This window comes from Mercenaria mercenaria, chromosome 8 (genome assembly GCF_021730395.1).
Source record: "Mercenaria mercenaria strain notata chromosome 8, MADL_Memer_1, whole genome shotgun sequence".
In the NCBI taxonomy this organism is placed as follows: Eukaryota; Metazoa; Mollusca; class Bivalvia; order Venerida; family Veneridae; genus Mercenaria; species Mercenaria mercenaria.
The window spans coordinates 42,426,669-42,449,697 of NC_069368.1; the positions used below are offsets into that span (position 1 = coordinate 42,426,669).

The 23,029-nt window shown below is 36.1% G+C and overlaps 1 protein-coding gene across 4 annotated transcripts in view; it reads right to left on the reverse strand.

Annotated features, from left to right (window-relative positions):
- LOC123566509 (mitogen-activated protein kinase 4-like) overlaps nucleotides 1-9,728 on the reverse strand; it is a 44,188-nt gene extending 34,460 nt beyond the window's left edge. For 2 of the 4 annotated variants that reach the window (XR_008372031.1, XM_045360674.2), the window contains exons 1-2: nucleotides 9,673-9,728; nucleotides 982-1,682 (exon numbers count right to left, since the gene is read on the reverse strand). Coding sequence is in view for 3 of the 4 variants with exons in the window: in XM_045360674.2 (XP_045216609.2) it covers nucleotides 982-1,545 (564 nt within the window). In the remaining variant the exon portion in view is untranslated. Of the gene's footprint in view, nucleotides 1-981; nucleotides 1,683-9,589 lie in introns of all 4 variants that reach the window. The other 2 variants (XM_045360676.2, XM_045360675.2) reach the window with 2 other exon arrangements.
- Between the last annotated feature and the right edge of the window lie 13,301 nt (nucleotides 9,729-23,029).

The window sequence follows — 23,029 nt, forward strand, 5'->3', positions numbered from 1 at the left end:
TTCCACCATAATGGTGTAAAACTGTCTAAATACTCCACTTATTGCCACCTAAAGGTGTACACAAGTAGAAAAAGGTGGAATTTAGTGGAAAACAGGTTTGCCACTGTCCTGTTCATTTTCTCACCATTTTGGTGGCATTTTAGGTGGCATTTTGGTGGAAAATTGTCTAAATACTCCACCATTGAAAAGGGTGGCATTATAGTGGCAAATCTAGGGACGGGATGTGTGCAGTTTGAAAACAATCAGTGTTGCAGTTTCCAGGAAACCTAATTACATGCAAAACTTTTGTGAGGCGGATGTCATCATCAACAAACAGGAGAGAACAAAAACTCTACTATCTGAAAAAATTCCATTAATCACCCTAAGAAACTGACATACTGATGAATCACAAGAGGATGAACAAAAATACTCAAATTATCGAAAGTTTTGAGCAATCTAAATATAACAGAAAATAACAAGAGATCACATCAACTACTCGTGAGTCAGTCCTTGCGCTCAAGCCATCAATGCTCAAGCACGAGGTGTTTTGCTGTAATTTTTTTCTGAAGGATCACTTCAGAAGTTCAGAGACAAAGTGCATTTATCAATAATTATCAATATCCTCAGCATTGGCAATGCTTTCTCATTTGCAGAGCTTGTCAGTGATATTTTGACTGGGTACACAAGTACTTAAAGATATAGACAGAGCTAAGTGAAACTGTACTAGGGCTACTACTTTTTCTCTTGTACAGTTCAGGGGAGAGTAGGAAGGCAAAGACTTTCTAGGCAAACTTTTTTCAAGTATGGTATGCCTGCCACATCCCTCTTGGAGCTACCCTTGCAGTGCAGGATTCCAATTTATGAAACAGGATTTTAAATCCAGTCTCAAACTCCAACATCTGACTGATTAGCTGTTCCTGAACAACATGTGGCAATTGACCAATCACAAGGATTTGTCCTGAGACCAGTCTACCATCATACTACTGAACCCAGTTTACATACCTTGTGAGGATAATCTTCATCAAGAACTCTGGCAAGACCAAAGTCTGCAATTTTGAGGACTAGATCTTCAACGTTGATCAGTAAGTTCATTGGCTTGAGATCCCTGTGCAAGACATTGGCAGAATGGATATATTTCAACCCTCGTAACAGCTGGTACGTGAAGAGGCGCACATGTTCCTGGGTAAGCTGCTCCTGCTGTATCAGTTGGTGGAGATCTGTATGTAACAATTCTTGCACAATGTACACACTACTTGTTTCATTCATGTTAATATGTCCGCCTTTTTCAAGACTGAAACCATTTGACCCAAGAACTTCGTAGACTGTTACAACATTCTCATGCTGAAGTCTACGCATCAGACGTAACTCTCGTAAGGCGTATTTACATCCCCTGCGATCAGAGAAACTCAATTTCTTAATAGCAACTTCTTTGTCACATTCACTGTCAGTGGCGGAATAGACGACAGCATTTCCGCCATGTCCTACTGGACGTAAATTGATGAATCTGGGGTCCACACTGAACCCTGACCTTGATGCACCTGAAGGCGCAGAGCTATTTTTATCCATGTTTGCATGAATTTCAGTTACTAGAGTCACTTTCGATCCATTTAATCAATTTTCCTCATAGTTCCACATTTGGCCGCTACAGGGATGATATAAATTCATCAAGAATTATGTTACTGTAACCTGCGTCATCATGCAGCCTGAAAAAAAATTATAACACTTAATTTTTCTTTCCCATTCAAAATGGTAATTATAATTCAAACTAACTCAATTACTAATCAACATAAAAAGATAAGGAAGCCTGCAGGATTGTTCATAAAATTCAAATGATTAAGTCTTTTTCTACAAATGCACATAACAATCAAGCAGTAAAGCAACTAAATGGTGTGCACCTGGTATCTTTTTAGCTTTATTGTAAAGAAATGGTAACTATCTAAGTTCCAAATATTTTTTTTCAAACACAGCTGCATTTGGGCTAGGAGTGGAGGGGTAGCCACTTTCAATACAGTATCACAATGTGTATCAATTAATATAATTATTATTATCTGAAAATTTAATGTGGTCTCAAAATTAAATGAACTCAAAAGTAGAAATGTACTTGCCTATGTGCTATACCAGCACCATAGTGTGGTATGCAAATAAGATTATCACAAAACAATTATCACAAAACAATTTAAAACAAGCTTATTCGCTGAACAAGCTATCATACATGTATATTATTAAGGAAGAATATAGGGGTTTGTACCTCTAGACAAGCCTTTTAGGGGCTGACTAGGGGTATGGACCTCCTTTTTTCCAGATGTTTGTTTGTTTGTTTTGGGTTATTAACGCTGTTTTTCAACAGTATTCCAGATGTTGTGTGTTTCTTACATCTGTTATCCTGTTGCAAATGCACTGTCAAATACCGTAAGATAATTCAATATTCCACTAAAACTTGAATACAGATGGTTCACAGATACCAGCACTCAACCAGTTGTTTACATTTTCTGTCGATTCTCAAAACATAAATAACAGAGGAACACCAAATAAATCACAAGGCATCAAACTGACACGAATAAATTTAGTCTTTTAAGATTAGACAAAATGTTGTTTAATTACGTTTCGACAACCATTTTTCCAATAGTAATTAGGGTATTTATGCTTTAAACACCTGGTGACCAAAATATTAATGTTTCGAGATAGCCTACATGGAAAGATTTCATAAAAAGTTCCTTTTACTTCTGTCGGTTAACATGGTTAAGTGATTATAAATCAAATTTTCCATGTTGATTAAATTGTTGAACAATAATATAATAGGTACGTATGCCTTGTCAAGCTGTAAAGTTTGTTCATTCAATGGTTCAATATGCTCATAAATCTTTTATCATCAATTAATTTTATAAATACAATAAATTAATCGGCATGGAACAGTATATTTATTTGGAGTTCCTCAGTTATTTATGTTTTGGGAGATTATATGTAAACACTGGTATCTGTAATTGTAAACTACTTAATAGCGAGCGTAGCTCGCGAGCAATTGCGCGAAGCGCAATTGCGAGCGCGTAGCTCGCCTTACGGCAATGTGTAGGCGAATTTAACAAAGGTGTGCCGAATGGGGCAAAGTGATGTAGCTGAAAAATTTTCCTCTCGTCTGGGCGCCGCCATTTTGGGTGCCGCCATTTTGTTCTACTTCCGTCAAAGTCGGGAAAATTGTTTGTTTTTTTTAAATTTTATATTTGAGTTACAATCTCTATGTTCATTAGGTGTCTTTATTTTTAAAAAAGTTATGTTATGGAAATAATTTCAATTTTGCTTTTATTTTACAAAGTGCGTGTCCCTAGACGACAGGTGCTCACAGGAAATGCTTTGTTGGCAGTGAATACAGAACTTCATTTGATTATCACTCAAAAATAATGCAAGAAAGATTTCCAGTTGGTAGAAAAAAAATATGATTTTCTTTTAAAAGATCAAGCATTGGCCAGAAAATGGGATAGAATATCATAAAAAAGCATAAAGTAATAAGAACGCCACAAACAGGTAATGACGTCACCGTGACACCGGCTTTCCATAAATTTTGCAACGTATGATATTCGCTGTTACAGGTATAATGACACTAAATTTTTGTTTCTTTTCAAGTGAATAGGTTCTCGGAATTGTTTTAAGCAGTGAATAGTTTCTTTGCCGTTTAAGCTACGCTCGCTCAGAGGCTTTGCCTTTTTCATATTATAAATTAGATTGAAGTTTTCAGTGAATATTGACTTTAAGTTTTATTTACCGTATTTTGGTGTGTATAGGTCGCGGTAATGTACAGTCCGCATCTAATTTTTGCTCTGGAAATGGTCGGAAAATTTAACTTCTAGCGTATTAGTCGCAGTTAAATTTCGGATTTTTTCCCCAGCAATATTTAATATTTACCGGCAAAAAAGTTATGGCGGCGGCCATATTGATGCCGCGGACTGAATTATTATCAGAACCTGATTGGTGGAAATCGGACTGTGTTATTTTCGTTCCCAACCGTTTCGTACCAACAGTAGTATCGGTAACAGACTACATCAAAGAAAAGCGGCTTTTTGACACTAATTGGCAGCAGACGTCTGTTATCATGCAAGTTTAAGTGTGAATTGTTTGCACAGCAATTATAACACCTTTCCGTGTCATGTAATTAACCGCGTTCTTTTGATTCTGAGTAAAAGATTAACAAAATATCTCTTTTTGGATTTTTTTCTTTTATTTAAAAATCAAAAGTAAAAATAATCATTCAAGCTTTTTAATACACTAAGAATTAGTATAAACAATGTTTGGAATGGAGGACGGATCTGTCCGGATTTTATCCAACCCGGAGTACATGTCAATGGCGTCCAGTAAAACGAAAGTAGAAACAAACGTAATTCAGACTGCAAAAACATCTTTGAATTAAAGTCATTCGTAATTTAATAGTCTGTATGGGTTATTTACGATATATTTTATTGAAAGTAACCGCTATTGGTTGAAAAGCCGCCGATATTGATATTTTTTTATCCATTTTGTTCGTTCGTAACAGATGCACGTAATTTTGCGAGAGCTACGGTCAGAATATTGGCCCGAAAAAAAAACTGCTGGCAATGTTCTGTCGTATAGGTCGCAGGAACTTTTTCAGGCAGCAAAATGGGTAGAAAAAGTGCGACCTATACACACTAAAATACGGTAATATTTCACTTTCAACAAGGTTTGTGTGTGTACGTGTTCGGGTTTAACGTCTATTTCAACAGTTTTTCATTCATATAAACCACGTGTCTACTTGAAGCAGCGAGTACAATGCCCAACTTTATAGTGCTGCCTCACTGAAATATCACGCCGTAGACACGTGGCATGATATCCCACCCAGTCACATTATACTGACATCGGGCTGACCAGTCCTAGCACTATCCTCTTAATGCTGAGCACCAAGCGAGGAAGCTACTAGTACCATTTTTTACGTCTTTGGTATGACGCGGCTAGGGATCGGACCCACGACCTCCCGCTCTTGAAGCAGACGCTCTACCACTAGGCTACCGAGGCAGTCAACAAGGTTTAAGATGTAAATAACCCTGAATATCTGGAAAAAGGAGGTCTGTAGCCCTAGACAACCCCTAACAGTCTTGTCTAGAGGTATGGATGCGTACCTCTAGAATCAGATTCTATTAGGTACATAGACTTACTTATTTGGCTTATTGGGATGACTTATTTTATGATCTGATATTTTATAGCTGTCATCTCTCTAAGCCATTTTACTGTTAGGAAACCGAAAATGTTAAAAAATCCAAACAGTCATAAAGTACTGGTCAAACTTACTTGCTCCAATAAATTAAACATTACTGTTCAATGACATGTAAAATTTTCAAATGGGTTGAATATTTACACACGACAGTCCAGACACTACAATCATCTGGCATTTCAGATACCATTCTGCTACACCTGATTAGTATAACAAGAGCTGTTGGAGGACAGCAAGGCTCGACTATTCAACAGCCTTGTCAGATGAATGAAAATAAAAGTTGAAAAAGGAGAATAATTTTGTAAAATTGCAAAACAGGGTTATGGAAACTGTAAAATGCATTATCAGTTCATGACAGTGGACAATTGTGTGAAGTTTCAATCCATTCCCATTGGTGACTACTGATATACCAGCTTACATAGAAAAACTTAACCAAAAACTGCTAAGTCAAAAAAGGGGCATAATTTTGTAAAAATGCAAAGTAGAGTTATATAACCTGTGCACTGCGAGTCAGATCATGACAGTGAACAAGTGTGTGATGTTTCAATCCATTCCCATTAGTACTGAGATACCAGTTTACATACAAAACCTTAACCAAAAATTTCTAAGTCGAAAAAGGGGCATAATTTTGTAAAAAAAAAAAAGCAAAATAGAAGTTTCAATCCATTCCCACAAGTGGTTACAGAGATACCAGCTTGCATACAAAAACTTAACCAAATCGGGACGCGGAAGCCAACGCGGACACCGACGCACAGGTGAGTCCAATAGCTCTACTATTCTTTGAATAGTCAAGCTAAAAATTCATTCTTCCCTAAAACAGTTGTTCAGTGGAACACATTTAATACCATCACATGTAGTCAGATGTTGAAACAGTCTCCGGATTCAAATCAGCACTGGCTACACTGATGTTCACACCATAATACCAGACAAATCTTTTTGCTTTTATCCTGTTTTTAACCCTACTAGTGTCTTCTTTTCTGCACAACAGTTTTTTTGTATATATATTTTGCAGTTAACAGTCAGGGGTGTAACTGTTTCAAGTTATCACAGCTAGTTTATAACCCATTCGAGTTATTGCTTATAAATATTTTCATAACTTGTTTCAGTTATCATAAAATATTACAAAGCCCTCCTGTGCCAATTCCTAATTTTGAATGTGACTAATGCAATTATTTCCTGAATCCTTGAACTCTTATCTTTCCAGCTATGCAGTAAAATTGTTTACGCAAGGCTGATAAGGTTTTACGCAAAAGGTTTAAAGCTATAAAACTCTTAGCATCCCATTATGCTTATCAAGTCATGATCAGACTAAAAGAGAATTTGATTAACCACAGATTGCTGCTTATTTCACTGTATAGGTCACCTTGTGAGAACAGCAAAAAGACTTTTTTTGAATAACCTACCCAAGTTAACTTATATTTTATAACTAATACAGGTTATAAAATGCTTGAAAAAAATAACTGAAATGGGTTACATAACTTAAAACTGTTACACCCCTGACTGGTTAAGGGTTTTTTCACCTTTTTTATCTCAACTGTTAGGAAGCACTATGTAGATTAAGTAGCCTAGGAAACCGGACAGGTTTATACTTAATCTCTAACACCCATGCATGGCTAGGGCTGTCATTGATTGGGTCTTAGGCATATCGACGATACCGATATATCAGAAGACAAATATCGACGATACATCGATATATCGATTATTAAGTTAGGTTAACGACCTATTTGTTCATATGCATACTATATACCTTCCTGTAAATGCTATTTTTAGTTTTATTGCCTACTTTTCATATTTCTGTTTGATTGTATTTGTATTTATAATGGCATCTTTCATTTTTATTTTGCCTTCACTCCTTTTTTTGCAATTATCCAAATTTACAACTTTGTGAACTTAAGTTGTTTTTTAGGGTCTGAGTGTTTATTTGGATAGATTTTTGTTTCTGTAAAATATCGATTTTTGCAAATGGGAATCGATAATCGATCGACAAAAAAATATCGTTGATACATCAATATCATTTCTATCAATGACAGCCCTATGCATGGCCATAATTAATTTAATGTATCAATATTGAAATGGCCATAATGTATCAGTATTGAACGTTTGCCATGATGATGAATATAATTAACTCATGCTTTTAAAAAAAGAGACTTAATTCTTCGAAATATGTGACAGGTACCAGGAGATTTCTACCTTGAAACCGGTTTCAATACCAGTGCTAGCCCTGGCCATTATAAATTAATAGCCACTTTTTTTTCAGGTAAAAAATTAATAGACAAACTTGGCGCGCGCGTAATTTGCATGCACATTCGCATTTCAATGAAAAACATAAAACAGGGTATTTATAACTTTTTTTTTCATGAAATCCTGAACACATTTTATCTTTCAGTTATTATTTTTCATGTTTATCATAGGCTTTGAATAATCATACATTTATGCATATCTTTAGTTGTTTGTATTCAGATGTCACTGAAAATACTATTTTAGTATGTGACATGACCCATTGTGAATTCTTGTCAAGAATGATCATTACTTTTTGAGACGAAAGTCAGGGCTTAAGCTAGGCTAAGATTTCAGGGAGAAGTCACTTCTCCCTCAGCTAAGATTAGGGAGAAGGGGAGAGATTTTAGGGAGAAGTGACAAGAACTTAGGGAAAATGTGGAAATATCTTAAAGCTATGACATGCAGTTTGAAAAAAGGAACTAAATATGCTTAATATAATGTTACTGTTTTTATTATTTCCTGTCTTTGTTTTAGTGTATTGATTTAAAGTAAATAACAAATTCACTCAAAATGTCAGTGATTCTGTTTTCTTATCCTTGTAAACCTTGTGAATCTAAACTGCAAATTAAAGTTTTTTTTCACTCTTGTAATGATTGCCCAAACCAAGAAAACACTTTGAATATAAATACAATTTAAAAAAGTTAATTCCATATCAGCCAAAAATAAATCAACTCCCAGTGCTATAATGCACTCAAAGTCACAGTCACTTTAAATAACAGGTGTGTGTATTGATGCTGGTTCTGAATTAAATACATGTCAATACATGTCAATAGCAGTGACATCACATGGAATACAGGTCTTCTTTGATCTGCTGGTGTCTTCGTTGATCTGCTGGTGTCGGCACACATTAAAAGAAACAGTTGTCAAACAGGTTAAACCCAGTTTCTGATGGCAGGTGTCAAAAATTTGGGTAAATCTAAGTTACGTTATTTAAGTCACAGAAAGTGTCAGTGATAATATTATGTTTCTAAAGTCTTGGTTTTGAAAAATACGAGTAAAACTAAGTAGAATTAAGGAAATTACTGAGCCAGTCAAGGTAAGATACTTTCTAAAGGTCAAAAAAGAATGTGTAAGCTAATGTAATGTAAATCCCTACTGTTAATGTGTACTTGTCCGCGGACAGACGGAATGCAAAACGCACTTGTTGTTTGCCGTTTAAAAGTCTCGAGTCAGATATAGGAATTCCGCATCTGAAGGAATTATGTTTAATTAATTTGTTTGTTTGGTAATTAATGGCGATTACATGATCAAGGATAAAGCGATGATAATAGTTGCTTTAAACTTCTATACGATCAATAGTGCACACATGCAGATCAATTAGTGAAGTATACCTCGTATGTATGTTGGCGATAAACAAATCAATTAGCGTGTCACCGTTTAGAAGGGGTAATTATGCCTCTGGGCAAATAGCTTCCTGATACCGACTTTGCACGCTTTTGTCCATAAAACTACGTATGTTCCAACAGTTTAAGGACAATTTTTTTGCAATCTATTAAGTTTTCTTTTTTGTAGCATTTTTATAAATTAATCGCCATTTTCTATCGCCAAAATGTGTGTTTTAATCGACACTTTAATAAAATAATCGCAATTTGGCGATAATGTTGATTGGCAGCACGAGCACTGTCAATACACAACGGACTTCCGATGACACTTAATAGCAGAAACAAAACACAAAATATACATTCAAAAAATGTCAGCGAGGCAATTTTATGCTTTTAATAATGTCAACATAAATTAATTATCAGAAATCTCAGTCTGTAATAATTACAAACATATAGTAGATGTACCAGAAAACTATCCCATTTCATTGGGGAATTCCTAATGGAAATATGCAGAATAAGTTTGCACGCGATGGGACAGCGACAGTCAAAAGTTATCATGCGGTCTGAAAACGAAAATTCTGGCATGTAGATCTATATCCAAATAATACAGTTACACATGTTTGGCTTAAAGCTCAGACTGAGCACAATTAGTATGGACATTGCATCCTGCCAAGACAATTCTTTACATTTATTAAATGTATCCGAAAATCAACAGTTCATATACTGTGACACTTTATTAACATTACCGCTTACTCGAGCCATTTCTCAAGCTTTATAAGTAAGTAAGTGTTACCAGAAAGATAACGAAAGTAGGAATAATCGATGTGCATTATTTTTCTTTTCCTGAAACGGAAATTAATCAAAATTAATAATAACCATTGTGGCAATTGTTTATCTACCGGAAATGATCTTTGTTCGATACATGGACGAATAGTACTGCATATTATCGATGTGGTCTACATCTTTCACATCTACATCTTTCACCCAACCGTCGATTTCCGACTATCACTGGGCGGCGCTGTCAGAGAAACAGTTGTTAAAGAACTGATATGTTACAATGTTAAAAGAATAAAAGCTAAAAAAGACAGTATGCTACAGTTAAAATGGGACAGAGGCAACAGAATTACATACTGATCACCGCCAGCCTCTCTCTAAAGATACTGAGACTGGGGCTAGATTTAACATGAGTTGGTAGGGAGTTCCAGAGTCGGATGGTCCTAGGGAAGTAGGAGTTAGAAAAGTACTGAGTGTGAGACATGGGGATTAAGTAATTTAGGTTTCTAGTTGGAATAAGATGAGATTGGTCGACTGCAACTGTCTGGGTCCTTATTTTATAAAACATTACTAATGAATTGTGTAACCTTCTATATTGGAGTGTATTCCATTCTAAGGTTTTCAGCATTTGTGTAACACTACTGGTGTAACTGTAGTCATACATGACGTACCTAGCAGCTGACCTTGGACATTTTCGACTTTGCTAGTGAGGGTTTTTTGCCAAGGATGCCAGACGCTTGAACAGTACTCAAGTTGAGGGCGGACATAGGTGTTATAGGCAGCAATTTTGACCTTTTTATTATCAGTTTTGACATTTCGTTGTATGAAGCGAAGAGTGGAAGTTGCTTTGGAAGTGATACTGTCAATGTGTTTGGACCAGTTTAGATCTTTGGAAATGGTTATGCCTAAGTATTTAGCTGCCTCACAAGTTTTTAACTCTATGTTGTGAAGTTTGTAGGGGTAGACTACAGGATTTTTCTTTCTAAAAATTCTAAGGACTTCACACTTGTCCGGGTTGAACTCCATGGACCATGTCTTCTCCCAGGTTTCTAAGCTAATCAGGTCTTGTTGCAGAGATATACTATCTGAAATGGAGTTGATGGTAAGGTATATTATGGTGTCATCTGCAAACATTCTTGCGTTACATTTGACGGAATCTGGTAAGTCATTGATATATACCAGGAAGAGACATGGCCCAAGAACAGACCCCTGGGGAACTCCAGACAGTACAGGAAGTTCACTGGAAAAATGACCATCAACAGCGACTTTCTGGGAGCGGTTGGACAGGAAAGATTTGACCCATTTGGTAATTTGTGGGTTGACACCAAGGCTTTGTAGTTTATAAATTAGTCTAATGTGATCGACCTTGTCAAACGCCTTGGAGAAGTCCATGACAATAACATCTGTTTGTTGACCCTGTTCAGTGTTATTGTAAAGTTCCTGAGTGAAATTAATGAGCTGAGTCTCACAACTGTGACCTGATCTAAAGCCGTGCTGGAACTGGCTAAGTAGCTTATGCTTGTCAAAATAGGTCATAAGATTGGAAACAACAATGTGTTCAAGGAGTTTGGAAGCAATGCAAGTTAGGGAAATTGGGCGATAGTTACTAGGTTTAGACTTGGGACCTTTTTTAAATACGGGGGCTACGGTGGCTTTTTTCCAATCACTGGGTACTAGGCCAGATTCCAGAGATAACCTGTATATATGGGCAAGTACAGGAGCAATTTCATGGTGGAGTTCTTTTTGGTCATGAGGGTATTAAAATGAAAATGCGACGGTGGGGGAAGACCTTTCCCAAGTTCCTGCCAGTTAGGTAAAAGGTAAAGGTAAGTTTTATTTACCGTCGCTTGGTGAAACAATTAACATAAGCTCTATAGAGAACAGTTAAAACCTTGGGCAAGGCACTTTATCACAAAATTGCCTCAGTCGACCCAGCTGTAAATGGGTACCCGCAAATTGCTGGGGGTAAGGTATAATTGGTTGTAACTGTTCTTAAAATAGGGTCGCTCAAAAGCTCTACAGAGCTTATGTTAATAGTTTCACAAAGCGACGGTAAATGAAATTTACCTTTACCTCATCTGACTGGTTTACGGAAGCATCTCATAACAACGTTGTGTCACTTCAAATGACCTAAACTACAAAACAATTCCCTAAAATTAGCTCAGACAAACAAACAAACACAAAAGCAATGCGACCATTTGATTCGTATTCACGTACACTTTTCAAACATACTTTCGCGCTCCAGGTTCTGGACAAAGGCTGGCAGATAATCATAAATAAAACATTATTGATATATGTATAGGGATAGTGATGATAGCCACTCATATGCCATGACCTTGGTACCGAGGATAATGTTCTCAAAAAAACTTGCTGAGAACTCACGCTATATACTGATGTATATGTAACTGAAACGGGAAATATTCATGTTAATTCTAAAAAAGACGTTCATATTCTGGTATATAACCCGGATACACTGTTTTAGCACAGATTCACAACTGTCAGACAATCTGCTTTCATATAATTCAGACTGTAATCTTCCTGCAAAAGACCGGGTGACGACATATCATCGCCATGCCATAGTAAACTTATACTGCAATTTAAAATTCGCTGGTCTTTGTAAAGTAATAGCTGTTTTGAATGCAGACTATCTGTACTTAATACTGTACGCAGTAAATGCATGAAAGCTGGCGAGCGATCGAAGTGAGCCGAAAAGTACAGAAAACTATATTAAAATGGCACCAAAAGGTATGTTTATGGAATAAATTTTCAAACTTTGCTGAAAAAAGGAATGCGTTCGCACCCGTTGAACACTATGGCTTATGTCATTGTAAATTGAGTAGTTTGTTTAAACATGGGTCGTTTAGTACAACACAATGCCGAAATATAGAATTAAAATGATAAAATCGTCAACGATTAATTGCCACCAAACCGGACTATAATCGGTGCAACAAGACTGAAGCATATTTTGAGTCGGTCAGACATAAACAAATAAAGTAAAGGGTGTGTGGTGGGGTTTATGCTCGCAATTCTTCATATAATGAGTGCTGAGCTTGTATGGAGTTCAGATTTGAAACTTGTGTCAGACCTACAGGAAAACTGCCGTTAAAAAATTGAACAAAACTTACCATCTTGTAGGGCAGTATTATTATTAAACCGCTTCTGCAGTATTGTTGGCTAACCCTTTGCTAACAATAAGTTATCTGTTTATTTTGAACTGTGCTCAGGTCTGATCACTCGCATATTTATGTTCCATACTTATTTTGTTAGCTTTCGATACTGAGTCAAACTCAGGTCTAGACAGGATAGATCTTTGTGGAACCTGTGATTCAGAGGTAAAATGGCATCCGGACAGAGACATATTTTATGAGGACTGTGATACCTTGTTTCATACGGAATGTCAAGACATGGGTACGATGTATCAGTTCACGCAGATCTTTTAAATGAACCATGGCAATACACAAATTGTGCAGTACCACAATTAGATTCTTCTTTTTAACTGATCACATTAAACTACTAGACTTAGAACATTTTCATCCGTTAGTACTGACAACTCATCTATACAGTCATTATGTGGTATACCACAGAACTAGGCCACTACAGCACATAAATCAGCAAACCTCACAGTACAAATTCAAGCAGCCAACCAAACAGTTATAAATATCGCTATGTACAACATTTGAACATTGTTACTGTCAATTGACTGTCAGTCTGTAAAAGAGAAAAAACTTAGGTTTCTTATCTACCGGTATGTTAGCCACTGTGAAACCTACGAACAGAATTATGGCTAAATCCTAAAATAAAAACCACTGAAGTATTCCTCCTGATTATGATGTTTCCAGGAATTATAGAAAAGGTAGAACAGGAGATGGCGTTTTCATTTTGGTATCTAAAAAGTGAAAAAGTTTCTCTCCGACAGAACTAAAGTCTGATTCTGAAATTATATGGGCAAATATTAAACTGAAAGGCAAAAAGGACTTGCTTGTTTGTAGTGCAAACAGGTCAGACAAAGATTTCAAGTGCATAGATGAACTTCAACGTACACTCTGCTATACTGACCAAATAAAGCACAACAGTGGTGGGGACCTCGATCTAGGTGATATAAATTGGGAGTCTAAAACAGTAAATACAAGACATTTCAGCGCTTTTGAACGTTTATTTTATGGACGAAAAAGCGCTATAAAAATATGGTAAATAATAATAATAATAACAAGTGTCCATCATCCCGAAGAATGTAATACACTCCTGGATTTTATAGATTCTTACTGTCTGACACAATTGGTAAATTTACCAACTAGAATTGCAGACACTCCTAGTAATTGCCTTGATATCATACTATTGTCCAATCCCACTTCGGCAGAAACAGTGAAAGTTATTCCTGGTTTTAGCGACCATTGCATACCATTTGTTGGCCTTTTATCATTAGCAAGAATTAATCTAAAAAGTTAGCACAAAATTTCACTATTTGATAAGGCAAATTGGTCAGAAATTAAACAAGCAAATTCGATGAATTGGTATCCCCCGCCGAAAGGGTTTGTGGTGAGGTATGGCAAAAAAATATATCCGGCAAATAGTTAAGGATGTTAATAACAAGCAAAAAATTTCGTTAGTCAAAATTAATTTAACAGAAAACAAATGTTTAATTAAAGAGTACATAATAAATGTATGATACTTTGATCCTGACTAAAGAATTTATTTTGAATGGGATATGCTTACTGTAATAAGCTTAGCTTTTAAAATTAAATGCAGTTAATTGAAATGCGAGCTTGAAGTTTAACTGGAACAAAATATTGTCCTTGAGTGGTTTGGCACCAGGTGTTGCTGTTTAACATGTACATTTGAACTTAAAAGAACAGAATGTCCTTAAGAGAACACAGGTAAGATATCTTGAACATGGCTGAGGGCAAGGTTTGTGCAGTCACAACTTAACATGTTGAAGGTTTGAACATTTAAAAAAAAAAGAGTGCAAGAATGTCACAATATACGCCCGTCGCAGCAAATTAGCAAATAGCAGCTGTGTTTGTAGATGGAATCTTAACTTTGTGGTTGTTTAGTAATTATTGTAATTCTTTTGTTTTTCTTTGTCCACAAAAAAACTCCTTACCAAGTAGAGATACCTTAAAATACACCTAAAATTTGAAAGTAACATCTATGTTGTACCACAGAAAAGAGATCTTGGTTTGTTCCTATGGTCAATTATAAAAAAGTTACAGTATAAGTTATTTATAGTAACAACTAAGGGAAGTTAATCTTAAAAAAAAAAAAAAAAAAATCCAAAAAATTTTGTAAGTCCACACAAAAATCCTTACCCTGTAGAGATAGGTTAAAATACACCTCAGCATTGGATGTAATATGCATGTTGTATTACAGAAAAGTGGTCTCGATTTTTCCCTACGACTAGTAATGAAAAAGTTGCAATATAAGCTATTTATACAACAAAGGGAAGTAATTCTAAAGAAGGGTCCTGCGCATGACACTTTATCTCATGATGGTGAACAATTGTGCCAAGTTATATCAAAATCCCTCCATGCATGAAGAAGAAATGCTCCGGACAAAGTTTTCATTCTTGTATCCTTTGACCTCTATAGATCTATAGTACCCTATATAGTTAACACTAGAAACTTCTAAGGGCCATAACTCTGGTGTTACTTGGGCAATCTGTCTGAAACTTGATGGGCCCCATAACCTCATAGTGGTGAATATGTATATGAAGATTTTTTGAAAAAAATCTAAAATAAGGAATGATTTTTTTTGGGGGGGTGGGGGGGGGGGTCGGGGGATTGGGAGGGGGAGGGGTGTGATCAAGGTATCGGGATGACCAGGTGTGGGTACACAACTTCACATGTTTACAATAAATGTTCATGGAAAAGAATGAAAGAAATTTAATGAAATTCTACCAAATAGTAAGTTTGTTATGTACAAATATGTGGATTTTTATACAATTAAAGGGCAATAACTCTTAATTTACAAATAAATCCGAACGAAATCGTGTGTACACAACCACATTATGGTGATCTAAATTCTGTTTAAGTTTCATAGTTCTAGGTCAAATATATCAAAAGTTATGATGCAGAAATTGCCATATTTATAGTACCCTATATAGTTAACACTAGAAACTTCTAAGGGCCATAACTCTGTTGTTACTTGGGCAATCTGACTGAAACTTGACGGGCTGCAAGAACTCATAGTGGTGAACATGTATATGAAGTTTTAAATAAATATTCCCAACCATTTCCTAGATATGGCTCCGGACGGACAGACGGACGGAAAGACGGACGGAAGGACAGCCGGACAACGCCAAAACTATATCCCTCCGACTTTCGTCGGGGAATAAAAAAGGTTAAGTTAACTTTGTCACCCTAAACCACCCTCAAATCTTGGGTGTTCAAGAATTGTGGCATGGCTTTAAACAGAAATTAGATGAGCGAGTATCAAGTCATGTACCTAGCAAAATTGTCTCAGGTAGACAACAACTTTCATGGCTGAACTCTGAAATTAAAAAAAAAAACTAATGAAGTAACGTGATAGACTTTAAAGTAAAATTAAGAAAAATAAAATGGCTCGTTGTTTTCTAAAGTTAAAAAGATTAAAACTCTTATCCAGAAGAAAACACGTAATTCATACCGCGACCACATGAATAATACAGTTTGTAGTTCAGAAGAACATAAACATGGCACAACCAAACGTTTCTGGTGTTTTCTTAAAAGTTTGAAAAATTACTCTTGTGGTGTTGCTCATCTGAGAGAACATGGTGTCTTGAAATCTAGTGCCAAGGAAATATCAGACATTCTAAATAAACAGTTCTCTTTAGTATTTACAAATGACCCCAGCCCTACCTTATTAATCTTGGTCAAATAGCCCATTTGCTAGCATGCCCAGAATAAAAGTAAATGAAAATGGTGTTAAGAAATTGCTTGAAAACCTAAACCCGTACAAAGCAGCTGGTCCAGACCAAATCAAACCTACAATTTTAACAGAATGTGTGACTGAAATAGCTCCAGTCTTTACAATATTGTTTAATAAATCTCTTGACAGCTGTACTGTTCCCTCAGATTGGTCTGAGGCTTACGTAACACCAATATTTAAAAAAGGTGAAAAGTTTCAAGCTTCAAATTATAGACCAGTCTCATTGACATGTATAGCTTGCAAACTATTAAAGCACATTGTGGTCAGTAATATCTTGGATCATTTAGACAAATTTAACATCCTGGTGGACAACCAGCATGGTTTTCGTGCCCGGCGGTCTTGCGAGACCCAGCTTGTGGGCTTTCTTCATGACTTAGTTAAATCAGTACAGCGAAGCCAAGTTGATGTTGCCATCATGGACTTTAGTAAAGCATTTGACGTAGTTCACCATGGCAGGTGTAATGAAGTATTTCGACCCCAATAGAATAACAACCCCCGGGCCCGGTCATTATTCTATAGAAAATGGGACTCCTTTTCTGTAAAATATTGACTCCCCTTATAAAAACTGACTCCTTTTGAAAACTCTATAGAATAACGACCGCCGGTCATTATTCTATAGAAAAACTGACCCCTCTAAGTAAAATACTGACTCCCTAAAGATGACTCCCTTCGAACCTCATAGAATAACGACCCCGATTATTATTCTATAGAAAAAGTGACTCCTTCCATGTAAAATACTCACTGCTGAAATTATTACATTCGAACTCGAATACAATATCGATTCCTGGACATTATTCTATTTAAAAAAAATTACTCTTTCCGTGTAAAACACCGGCTCCTAAAAAGACTTTCGACGATAATATTAAAAAGTGATCCCCACCAAACCTAACGGACAATTTTACTAGATCTACAACTCTAATACTTTCTTTTGCCAATAGTTAACATTTTGATTGTACTACTACTACTGGTGCCGCTACTTCTATTGCTATTACTACATGTACTTCTTATTCTTCTTCTACTACTACTACTACTTCTACTGCTACTACTACAGCTGCTATCACTGATACTACTATACTTGCTTCCACTAATACGTCTTGTACATCTACCTCTTCTTCTCCTGCTGCTGTTGTTGTTGTCACTTATTCCTCTGCTGCTGCTGCTGCTGCTGCAACTGCCACTACCACTACCACTGCCACTACAACTACTACTACTACTACTACTTTCTATTGTTGCCGCTACCGTACTTTACTGCCACTGCTAAGTATTGCAACTTCTATTAATACTAAGTTCTATGCTAGCAGTTTCTTGTGCAGTTTTCTTCTGAAGAATTACTTCATACCGATTGACACTGGTGTGTTTTGTGAACGTATTGTGAATTGTTATTTTCCTGAAAAAAATGTATACACCAAGATACAGCGTCTAGAAATAGAATCCCTTTTCCCGTTGGGGAATGCTCTGATTTCTGTGTCAAGTGATGGTATCTGGGGCTAATGGTCAAACAGAAGGACGGACGGACAAGGGTAAATCTATATGCTCCACTACCCCGAGTGGGGGCATAAAATGCAGCAATTAGGCCTTAGATACATGAGTTATCACTAAATTTGACCAAATGACCTGGGGTCGTTTTTTTATGGGAGTCAATATTCTTCGTGAGGTTCAGTTTACTTCACGTGGGGGAGTCATAGTACTATGATCTGGAGGTCATAATACTGTGACCGGGGGTGGGGGGGGGGGGGTCACTTTTTCTATAGAATAATGACCGGGGAGGTCATTATTCTTTGGGGGTCGAAATACTTCATTACACCTGCTCTTATTAAAATTAGATCATTATGGCATCAGGGGCTCTACACATTCCTGGATCAAAGCTTTCCTAGGACATAGAACACAAAGGGTGATGGTAGATGGGGCAACATCTGGCTTGGCTCCTGTTATATCAGAGCTCCGTCATTGGGCCTCTACTATTCCTGCTATACATAAATGACCTACCGGGTTCTGTATCTTCCAATATGTGCCTTTTTTCAGATGACTGTGTTATCTACAGAAAAATTAATATAATCTGAACAGTAGATCCCTCGGAAGCACCGAGAACAATGCAAACAGTGAAAATTGCAGACTCGGTTTGACTGAGTCTGTTCATGAGCAGTAATGGAAAATGCAACACTGCCCACGCCCCTTAGCACCGGCTTAAGCAGTATTCAATCTTCAAATCTAAATGATTGAAATCAATACTCCCGAAGGACCAGAAAATATAACAACACTAAGATGAAGTCGGGGCGACTTTTTACGGCCGCCACACAGCACTTAACACCCGCTGTTGTGAAGCAAATATCTGAAAAGTAGATCCCTCGGAAGCACCGAGAACAATGCAAACAGTGAAAATTGCAGACTCGGTTTGATTGAGTCTGTTCCTGAGCAGTAATGGAAAATGCAACACTGCCCACGCCCTCTAGCACCGACTTAAGCAGTATTCGATCTTCAAATCTAAATGATTGAAGTCAATGATCCCGAAGGACCAAAACATATAACAACACTGAGATTAAGTCACAGGTAGACTCAGCTCAGCATCAGGACCTTAACAGTCTGTCATTATGAGAGTAGAGATGGAAGATGTCCTTTAACATGAGTAAATGTCATATTATGCATGTTTCTAGATCCAGAAAACCAATAAATAATGTCTATACCTTATATGGTCAGCCTCTGTCTGTTGTCAGTCAAGCTACCTACCTAGGTGTAGAAGTAACATCTACCTTATCTTGATTCCCTCATATAAACAAAATATCTGGTAAAGCATGTCAAGGTCTTGGTTTCTTAAAATGTAATATACATTCTGCTAAGAGTAGAAACAAAACGACTGCCTTTAACACCATTAATAGACCAACGTTATAGTATTCAGTGTTTCGACAGGGACTCTTACCATGAGAAGGATGTAGATAAAATAGAAAACATTCAGAGGCAAGCTGTGAGATTTGTAGTAAATAGTTACAGCAAGACCCCGGACACAGTCACAAATATCCTAACTTCCTAATATCCTAACAAATTTAAGTTGGAATTCCCTCCAGTCCAGAAGGAAATATGATAGATTGGTTTTATTTTATAAAATGGTTCATAATCATGTTGATGTCGATCCTACACGATAGATCTCGTTCCAATCACTAGACAATTTAGACATTACCATCACTTAGCTCTGCAAATACCTTCTACCACAGCTGACTACTACAAGTACTCATTCTTACACAGAACTGTGGTAGAGTGAAATATCTTTCTATCTCATGTAGTCAGTGCTGAAACAATCTTCGGATTCACATCAGCACTGGCTGCATCTGGGATCGATTTTCCAACCATAATTACTATGTATACTCATTTTTTATCCTGTTTTTAACCCTACTAATATTTCTCTTTCCCTGCACAGCTTATGTATGTACATGTTTTACTCCTAAGGCTATGTAGTTTTGCTTGACTTTCTGATTCTCGTTTTCTAACTGGTCATTCATTTATCCGGTCTATAGCTTAAATACATGGTGGCATTTCTTAATGATCTATCTCTGCAATTAATTTATATTAGAGAAGGCATATTTAAGAAATAATATATTTTATTTAGTGATTTGTAGTGATATAATAATTCACATCTTAACGACAAACAATGATTTATTCAGGATCAAATCACTAAATGAGATATATTATTTCAATTCTAACACGTTACCAAGGATTTTAAGCACACCCTTGACGACATTCATATAATATTTGCCCGTTTTCAATCGGTTTCTTTTCCAGCGCGCCGCTATGCCGTTTGACGCCATGACGTAATAATTGTGACGTCAGAACAGTGGAACAGTGATTTATTGTATAATAATTGAATGTTTCTCATTGCAGAGTTGGTGCAGCCGTTCTGCGTAGGCGCGGAATTATTATCCATTGGAGCGCACGGCAAAATTACTCATTTTTTGCATATCCGCACGCATTTAGTGTATCAAATCCATAATATACTGACTAGAGGTTAGGGTTAGTATCACCATGGTTACAAAATAGATACATTTAAGATGTTTTCATTCAAATTTACTTAATCCGGTATATACCGGAGTCTGTAATATATCACAGGTGCAGCAACTCTGTATTTAGTCACAGCCATAATAATTCACTGTTTTCTGCCTGAATCGGATCGTGTTAGAATGTAAAATAGAAAAACAAATGTCTTTCCACAGGAAAAAAATCCCAGGAAATGACCCTAATATATGCATGATATCCGAACTAAGTAGACTGTTTCAAAGCATACTGTATATTTTTACTGCACATGCTGTATTTACATTTTTCCAGCAGTGTATATGTTAAAGTGTTTCTATAATGGTCATACTGAAAGAAAATGACCATTTACAAATAAGCAGAGTCAACATGATGCACTGCTTTAATTCACGGTTACTTTCTTACTTTTTTTCGAAATATTTGAGTTTGAAATACTCATTTGAAAAGATAACGCTTTCGTCTGTGTATGAAATCAGTTAAAATTACAAAAGTCCTCATCATAATATAAATTAGAAAATATTAAGAATACTATTCTGCCTTATCGCTTGTAATTTGTTATATAAACTTTTCACCATACTTTATTTACACCAAACAGTGACCAAAAGCCATGAACACGTGTCTTAAAGTATGAAGTATCATTTTTCTAAATATGGTCATCTTATCATGCTAATTCGTGGACTTGTGTCCAGGTATTATACAACAGCTACACGATATCTTTCCTTTATAAGAGTGACCATCTCTACCATTGACCAGTGTACAAGACTAACCACTATCACAATGAAAGCCGTTCTATGCTGCGCTGTCTTTGTAGCCGTGCTTGGTGAGTATACTTACACATTTATTGCAATTTATTTGAATAAACATATCAACATTTGTTACTTTGGACATTTATATAAAGAAAAGTTTTCCATGTTATTTAAGTAATTGCTAGTTAACTTTTCTAGATATCTTGCATTTGTTAAATTCCCCCATTCGTCTGTCCGCGGACTAAATTTTGAAAGTTTTTTTTTTTATTCATTTAGTGTATAAAAACATACGTAAAAGTACTAGAAATTATCGTATTCTATGCGAAGGGATTTACAACATTCTTTAGTTTCACAATAGTAAAATGCGAAGTACAATGTTCGGCATTTATTGCTCATAGCGAAACAATTTTAAACGTTGTAGTACTTTAATTTTTTAAAATATGTCTTTGCCACCATCTCCTGATGTATTTAGACTGCTGTTTGAAGTTGATAAAGTCTATAAGAAAATTTAAACTCTATAATATTTATTTCAATAAATTTCGATCATTTTTCTTCATTTTGAAATTGTATATATAATAAGAAATACATCAGAATATTTATATTCAAACTCAATAAACTTCTCTTTGTAAGGCTAGCATTGTACATGAATAAATTTAATAGAAAACAAACAACAGGTAAAATATGGTCTGTAGTATAACAGCTACGACTTTCTATGGCATTAGCATAATCATTTTATGCTTTAAGTTATACCTGAAATATTGAACTCATTTAAGACAATAGACGATATGCTGGTAAATATTTAAGTAAACACTTGGTAAACTTTGGATATTAAACCTCATTGTTTCGTTTGTGAAAAATAATGTTTTTAGAAACAACAACAATGGGTTTTAACACATGAAGCATATACCAGTAGGTTTAACGCATGTTGTCGAGACAGCTACTTGGACATTTTTAGAAATGAAATTGTGCCTTTTAAATAAATTTAATTTAAACATATCTTATTTCAGAAGTATATGAAATATTTAAAGAACATTAGTTAGGAATTGGACAGAAAGCTATGTCAGTTTACGGTTGTCGTCCTCTCCTAAAGCCCTCTACAGGCGGTAGGTTTTTGTTGTACAGCACTAATTATCTCAAAGATGTACATTTCTTTACATACAGACAGTATTCCATTCCCATATAAATCACAGAGATTTACCTAGTAAACATAGTGCATCAGGTTCTGAGAGAATTAACTATTAATAATAAAAATAATATTCACCTTTTTATGTCCCATGGGTTTGATTACACATGACACAAATGAGCCGCGCCATGAGAAAACCAACATAGTGGCTTTGCGACCAGCCTTTGCATCCGCGCAGTCTGGTCAGGATCAATGATGTTTGCTTTCAAAGTCTATTGCAATTAGAGAAACCGTTAGCGAACAGCATGTACCAGACTGCGCGGGTGCTGGTCGGAAACGCACTATCTTGGTTTTCTCTTGGCGCGGCTCAAATCATTTAACTTTTCAGTGTCATCCTTTTTCCATTATACATAAGAAGCCATTTTATATTCAAATTTGCGTTTATTTTTTTGGCAACTGTTTCTGGAATTTCTTTCACTTGCCTCTTATCAACTAATTATTTACCAATGTGTTGCTTGTCAACGTGGGTGGTACGTAAGGCAAAACTTACGAAATAGAACATGTCTTAATCTGTAAAGCAGTCAAGACTTAAGATTTACGAAATCAAGGAATTATGGTGGCCGGTTGCGGCCATTTTAAACCCGCGACAAAATTTGATCGTTTGAGCATA